This window comes from Apostichopus japonicus, chromosome 11, assembly GCF_037975245.1.
Source record: "Apostichopus japonicus isolate 1M-3 chromosome 11, ASM3797524v1, whole genome shotgun sequence".
NCBI lineage: Eukaryota > Metazoa > Echinodermata > Holothuroidea > Aspidochirotida > Stichopodidae > Apostichopus > Apostichopus japonicus.
Window position 1 is genome coordinate 15,949,359 of NC_092571.1, and position 8,300 is coordinate 15,957,658.

The 8,300-nt window shown below is 35.3% G+C and overlaps 1 protein-coding gene across 1 annotated transcript; it reads left to right on the forward strand.

Annotated features, from left to right (window-relative positions):
• The first annotated feature begins 34 nt into the window (after positions 1-34).
• On the forward strand, positions 35-8,028 carry LOC139975971 (transmembrane protein 107-like). The gene is made up of 6 exons (XM_071984289.1): positions 35-172; positions 3,221-3,312; positions 3,601-3,668; positions 5,837-5,937; positions 6,485-6,581; positions 7,054-8,028. Exons 2-6 carry the CDS (start codon positions 3,229-3,231, stop codon positions 7,118-7,120), a joined length of 417 nt encoding a protein of 138 aa, XP_071840390.1. The 5' UTR covers positions 35-172; positions 3,221-3,228; the 3' UTR covers positions 7,121-8,028.
• The last annotated feature ends 272 nt before the right edge of the window (positions 8,029-8,300 follow it).

Below are 8,300 nucleotides of genomic sequence, written 5' to 3' on the forward strand. Positions count from 1 at the left end.
TGAAAGCTACGTAGCTGTCACCTTTGACCACTAGATCAGTGCCTTTGACCCGATCGCAGGTGCAACATAACAAAACATTTTTTGTAGAGTCGCAGCTGTATTTGGCAACAAGAAATATTGAAGAAAGTTCTAGCCTAGTAGCAAAGTTTCATTTTTGATAGTAAATGTTAAAGTAAGTTTAATCAATTTTGTAGATATAATTATTGTAATCAATTGCTGAAATCCAACAAAGTATTACATTTTTAATAACGTTCAGCTTCTAAGTTAAATATTTGAATGAGCATTCATTCCAAATATTTAATTGGTATGGGTTGCACGAAATTGATTATTTTGTGGCCCACAGTAACGTACGACAAAGTTTACTCATGTTAATTAATATTGAATGAAGTAAGAATTAAAAAGAAGAACTTCTTATGTGTAATGAAATTCTGAGAGAGTTAGTAAAGTAGGGGGAACATGGGAGGGCTATTAAGTGGAACAGTAGGAATAGGATGGTTGCTACTGTTTAAAGTAGAACGATAGTGACAGAAAAAAAATCTCTCATTTTCATATATAATATAGTTTATATGTTACCAAGCAACATATATTTTTAATTTTCCAAATAGCACACCGGAAAGTTATAAAAAAGGGAATTAAAACATCGTTTTTTCGTCTCCATAATTTAGGAATTTGCAAACACTGCAACGACCTTGAACAGCCCTCAGGTCAGTGAATGATGTCACTGTGATGATCTTTTCTGTTGTGAACTGTTCAGTACGGAGCTGTGCGTGCATTTCGTGTCAGCATAACTGTTATTTTCCGGCGTAATGTTCAAGACATAAATAGATAATGAATATCATGGTGTTTCTTGATTTCTTCACCACGTGTTTACAAGTTTTTTTTTACGAAATTTGCGGCGATTTCGCAACGATTTCCCAATATCTGAAGAGGTAACTCGCAAGCTGGCCCAAAGTAACGTAAATCTCAAGATCACGTTTTTGGCGGGTTTTATACAGAGTGATGTATGAATGTGCTCACTTACCAGTCAAACTGGCACAATAACAATAGTGATGATAGTCTCAAACGTAGTTTAGTATAACATCCGAAAGAAAATCCAAAGTTCTAAACAAAGTATATTCGCTTGTATGCACTAGGCCTACTGTAAAACATAAACGTTCCTTGTTCCGTGCGTCATTAAATCCAACAAAAAGGTTTCATTGAGCTTGAAATACAACCGCATTTGAACTCAATCGAGTAGTTAGTCTAGCTCGAACAATTTTCTCACTACATGCAATGCCTATTGCGTTTATTCACATGCATGCCTCGCGGTTTGGGCTTCAGAAGGAATCGTATTCTAGCCCAACTTCACGTAGGTCCGCAAACGGTACTTTCACACTGTGCAAACATAAGTGACAGTGTGCGCTACCGTAAGTAATACTTACACGATGTTTGTTTCGCTCGAGCATACACACATTTCCTATTCGTATTACATTTAAAGTGGTTTGGAGGGTATGAACACATCTCTGCCCCAAAAAACTCTGCCTAAGCGACGTCCATGCCCCAATTGAAATTTGCACGTGGATTCTCTCCTCACATAGTCATTAGGTTGTTCACGTCTGACATGTCTTCCAGTTCCAACACTTACTGTTGCATTTATCGGGATATATATAAATAATGCGGCATAAAAGCATCAATCTTTCAAACTTTTATTACTTTAGTGACCTTGCCACACGCAAATTTCAATTTGGCCCGAGAATCATCTTCTGTGAAGTGGGCAGAACAAACTTTCACATTCTTGCCATGAGAAACTCCTGGTGAGATGAAGTCTTTCCTGGTTCTCCTCACAAATCGTATCCAGAGTTTCCGATATCTCTCACTACTTTTTCCGCTTGGAAAATTGAAAAAACTTATTGTAGAGTCCACATTCGTGCTGTTGCATCCCCCTACAACGCAATTTCTTGGATTTTGCTATTGGTTTACGTTGTTTGTCGAGTCCAATATAGAGTAGGTTGCAACTAAACTTACACACTAAGTGCACACTGCTGAAGTACACTACGCCGAGCTCACGTTGTTATCATCATAATGACGTCACATGTCACTGTAGATCACGTGATCATCATATCGCTTTTCGCGAAAAGCCCAATTTTTGTTTAAAAAATCAACGAGTTTAGGAATTTTTTTTAAGCCTTTCCCAACATCGGATTGACTTGAATTTTCACATGTGTAATATGGAAACCAACTAGAATACTCTTGAATAAAATCGTATTTTTTCGTCGATGGTGAAAAATCACTATCGTTCATCTTTAATATTGAATTTTTGTAATGTCCATGGTAATGGATAAATGTATACTTGGGAACTGCAATTGTTTATTTCCAGCATATTTTTCCCAACCAAAATCAATGAATTGTTTCTTGCATGTTATACAGGTCATTCCATACACCCCATAACAGTTAGAATGTAATTTACATACTAAACTATATGAAATTAAAGACAGACATTCCTTCAATGTATCATTACCAGGTCTGCTTTCATAAAGGATTTAGGCAAACCCATCCATAATCTTTGACTTTTGTTTCTTGCAGTCACTAGCTTGATGAACAACCTAGTGCCCATCATATGTACTGACTAATTTTTGTGTATCAGACACCTGTGTTAACTGTTGTATACCTGTGAGAAAATTTGAATTGAAGTTTATTATGATAAGCTATGAAAACTATAGGATACGTGTATTTCTGTTGGAAAGATGTCTTGCTTTAAAAGTCACGTCAGAGGACAACCATTTTGTCCAATATGTCATGTCACATTGCTAATTGAAGATGAACCTTCTTTTTTGTTTTTATAAATGGATAATGTCACTACTGAAAGCATTATCAGTATTAGGTTAAAAACTAATTTGCAGCAGCATGATATGCAAAACTCACCAATCTGATATAAGATACAATTAATTAATAAATAGAGAAAATAATTAAAACTTAAACATAGGAAGAATATTGGTTTAATTGATATCATTTCTACAGTCTTAAAATTTAAGGAAATTCATGGTTGCTTTGGAGGAGGGGAAGTGGGGGGGGGGATAGATATTCACCGTGAGCATCTCTTTCACATAAGGTTATGATGATGGATGCGTTAATCCCATCAAGAAGGTATTCTTTTACTATTAATTTATGCTTATTTTTGCATGGATTTTTGTTTATTGCATTTGATATCTTATAGTAATATAGTGTTGCAATCCACCAACAGGTATTCTCATGGCTGTGACTAGCTTGGTACCTGCAAGATTCCTATGTCTTATGTCACACCTCATCATCACCATAACTCTTCTCTGGTCAAGGGTAAGCCTCTCCTTCCCGTTCCCATTCCAGCAAGAGAATGAGGTTATATACAGCGCTATAGGGATCAGTAATTTAAAGATTCTTGTGAATTCAGAGGTGTTAACACATCTTAATTGTTTAACTCTATCAATCCACTTTGCTCATAGCATATGAAAATGAACTTGACAGAACTAGATTCTATTGATTTATACATGAGAACAACATTTCTGAAAGTCCTTTTTTACATACAATTAATTTGTGACAACAATTCACATTAATTATCAATTCCTTTACTGTTTTTATTGTAAGGATGGAAATGTGAGGTCCTGCATTCCTGAAAACTACACACAAGCTCAGTACAGTTCTGTGGACACTGGGTAAGAACCCTTTTTGTAGTTTTAACAAGTTTTACCATTTTCTTTCATTGTATATCTGTTGTTTGTGCAAATTTAAAGGTAAAGATCTTTAACCGGAACTATAATTTATTTATGTAGGATAGTTGCAATGTAATTGATATTAAGGTAGGTCCCTAGTGATGGGCAGGGACCTGGACAGGATAGGAGAGTAATAGTCTTAGTTGAGTGTGTCAGAGTTTTGCGTACAACGTGATATAACATTCTGACTTTTTATAGAGGACTTTTCCGGATGTGTCCTCTACATACCAAATTGTCAACTGACATTCGAAAAAGAATATATAACTGTAAAACACATTTATATACCAACATTTATGTGTGTGCAGTTAACAGAACAAGAACAAGAACAGCATTTCTAATTTAGTAAGTCCCTTCACTGAAAACCTTTGTTGGTGGCAAATATCTGCTTTACCCTAAAGTTAAACTGTAGCCCTAACAACTTGACACTTACTCTATATAGTAGCCCGACTCCTGATTTAAAAATGTAGCTTTTGCACCAAAATACCAGCATTTAATATTAAACGTACTCCTAACCTGGAGCAGTTATGCTCCCCTGTCATATATTGGGTGCTTAATAGTTTCTACTGCAACATGAACATGACTAAGAAATGTTTGCCCTTATTTTCTTGGTCTTTTACGGAGGCTGACCTTCTTGTTTCAGTCTATCACAATTGGTCGTTCACCGACACACACTCTTAACATATGAATAGACAAACATGTGTAATTTTTAATTATTTGTTTCAATTCACTTGTTTGTTGATTAAAATTCATTAACAATTAACAAATACTTGTTAATTTAATTATCAATCTAATTAACAATTACTTGTTAACAATTTTGTTTATCAACAATTAATTAACAATTACTTGTTAATTTAATTATCAATTAAATTAACAATTAATTGTTAACAATGTACAATTTATTAACAAACTAATTGTTTCAATTCAAATTAAAGTTTTGTATCTATTTGACCCAAGTGGATTGGATTTACCCAGAGCCGTATACGGCTCTGGATTTACCCAAGCAGGGGTTTCTATCCTCCTGTTGGTATTTTGCAAGTTGTTTGTGAATCAATGTAAATAGATAGGTAGGTAGGAATAATCAGTTTATGTGACTTATATTACACAATAGGAATTATATAAAATCCAAGAAGTTTCATGATATTGTGCTTAATCTCCCCTCTCTACTTGATTGTTTAATTTTCTCTGCACATCAACTTAACCCCTTTCTTTTGTGTAGCTTCCTTCTCGGCTTATGTTTTACCCCAATTAACTGTCATTCAACCATTACTTCCCATGCTTCCTCTGTCTGTCACCCTCTATTCACATGTTCCTAATTAGTAGGCAATTAACTCTCACTTCCTCTGCGTATGTTAATTACTTGTTGGGAACTTTGTCTGTCTGTCTGTGGTGAAAAATCCTGTCAGGGTCAAGAGTTCAGGCCCTGAGCATTTTATTTGAAGATTTTTTTTTTTTTTGGTATGGCAAAGACCTGTTCTGGCGTGTTCTTTCCTTATAAGCATTAATATGATGGATGATCCACAATGATGCAGATTTGTTTGTCATTTTCATTCAAGTTCTTGAAGAAGGTCATCAGTCCTCTTTACTTCTAAATTTGTCTAAATGACACTAAGAAATTGCTGAAAAGATTGCAACAAAACTTTCCTGGAGATTCTGACCATTCAAGTCTATGTCTAAATACAAGATGAGAATTAAATCATCTATTTGGGAAATGATTTTAAAGATTGAATTAAAATATTTGTTGATGCATCCAAGCCTAGAATTTCCCACAATTCTAATCCCCTTGCTAACAAAAATGCCAGTGCATTAAAAAATCAAATATTCAAAATCAAATTCCCACTGAGACTTTCCATGAATTCATTACAAAAGCAACAAGTGTCTACTGGCAGATAAATACAAATGTCTTTTGTTTCTTCTTTTTCTACTGGCAAATAACAAAATCTACTGACATTTAGCCAATGAAAAGCCTGAATTGCTACCCCTAGTATCAACTTGAGTGACCATTATTTGAGTTTTCTAGCATACTTTTACTTTAGGTTTACTGCTATTGACCTATAAGATAGCTTTTTCTGATTTCCACCTTAATGACCTATTATTTTGATGTTTCTTTCCAGGCTTCTGATTGGCTTAATTCTGATGATAGTCTTTATAATGATAGAAGTCATCGGGTTTATTTCTGGCGTGTCAATGTTCATCCATCCAGCTGCACTTATCTGTATCCTTGCAAACATGGTAGGGTTTGGTTACCATGGTAGCAATATGCAAAGTATTTACTTATTTATGGTTATTGAAGGTTAGTTACTATGGAAACCTTCTATTCTAATTTCTAGCTGTGCAAGTCAGTAACTGATGCAGAGTTGAGATATTAGTCGCACGTAATGTATGCTAAATGTAATCTAGCTTTGAAACGGATAATCACTCTATGGTTATATTTGGTTACCATGGAAATATACATTATAGTTTTGTGAATAATTGATTTAAGTCAATGGTCATTTTTCATTGGTCACAGTTGCAACATCTTCTGTAGGATTTGAAATGACAGGTGACTGATTACATAAAAAGGCCCAAAATTGACCAAAATCATTGCAAACAGCTATTTTAAAGCTATCCCCCCCCACTCCTTTATTATGGCATATTAGGTGTGGATATATAGCAAGACCAGTACCCTCATCATAATGTATACTTTGATGGTATTACTGATGTTAGAAGGATCCAGTCAATATTTATTTTGTAATGTTTACCCTTGACATGTCTCCTGCCAGCTACGGGAGCTCATGCTGGTGCTTCGATAGCTCTGTCCTATTTCTTATTTGAGGAATGGCCTTGCTACCTGTTCTGGTGGATCTTCAGTTTTTGCAGGTATGGCAAGTATTTGTTTGTGTCTATTTCTTCTTTTTGAAAATATCTACTTTTGTAGTATTCTTCTTCTGCCATTTAGTACTTAAACAAGCTCTGTGACTCAATGAAAGTGGTTTCTATGTAAAAGTCATGGAGAGAAGCTCATTTATTTCCAAGCAGAGCAATTTTCAAAGTTAAGACGTCCTTTGCAGAAGGGCTTGTTTTGATAGACATTTCAAGCCCTCTCTCAAACTTATGTATATTCCCAGTCACAAGGTCTTTCAGTAGATAAGTTGTTTATTGAGAAATATCTAGTCTCTTTAAAAGTGTTTAGGTTCATCAATCCTAAGCAACCAACCATGAATCATATTAAAACAGGCTGCATAAACAAAGTAAATATAGAGGGCAGTATTGCAGAACATTTTCTTTCTTTGTAATTTCCTTCTCTTCTTCACACATGTGTATCTTTTCACTTTTATGTTTGAACCAACAGTGTAATACCAGCAATTGTGGAAATCGTTCTTCTCATCAGCATCGTGGGTTTAAAGAAGGTCAAATGATGACAAATTGGTTGGCAGTATGACCAATAATGACCCAAATATCCCACTACTAGACCAGTGATGGCATCTTTCGCCGATGTTCGTACAGATTCCATATTTGCCGGAGGATATGATGGGTTTGCTATGTTTGCAAGATAATAGGGACTGTAAGGTTTGCAATTGCCCTTGTCATGTGTACTCCAGGGTAAATTCTCTACTGCACAGAAGTGCTTGAGACTTCTAAACATGTTGGCCGAACCCCTTAGGGCGTTCTTCGAGCTGTATGTGGTTAGCCAAGGCTAGTTAACTGACGCTGTACCTTGCAAAACTGTGTGACCAAAGAATGCACCATTCTCGACTTTACCAAAGTATTCATGTATATATTTTTTGTAGATGGATGGTATTTCTTAGATATATTTGAAAACATTTTAATTTCAAATTACACACACAAATTGCAAATTGTAAATAGATAGTGCTGATTTTTTGTTTGTTTTTGAATCATGTTAGCTATTAATTGGCCTTTTACCACAGCATAAAGATGACTACGGAAATGGACGTCCAGTCGCCAAAAATGACTTGATCTCAAAGTAGTACCAGATTATTCGGCTGCTCTGTTTGCAATCATGATTAATGTTCGGGTTTACTACTTAAGTCTTTCTGTCACATTTCGTTGCCAGAATGTGTTCTCTTTTCTTCACAATTTGTAAATTGTATATAAGTTGGTAAAAGATAAAACTGTGCAATTTATGAAATATTGATTTACATCACAAGAGTCAGTTTTCTTCATAGAGGATACCATGTTCACATTCATGGAACTGCTTTTTACCACTAGATAGCAACCCAGGGATGATCTACTTTACCTTGTCACATTTTGTACCCAAATGGTAAGACCATTTAAAAGATTGGGGTAGTGTGGTAGGTGTGAGTGGGGGAGTGGGGGGGGGGAAGGGGAGGATTGTATAGCATTGTTATAAAAGAGCAACAGATTTAATTCATGAAATGACATTGCATGTACAAGCAAACGAGTATGTGATTAAGAGGGTCATTTTTTAAAGGAATAATGATTAAACTGACAGTCATATTTCATTGAAGACATTTGAACTGAGAGAAGATGACCTGAATTAACACTACAAAACAGGCTCGCGAAATCAAAGGCCAAAATAAATGACATATTTATGGGTTAAGTCTCCCTACACTTCTG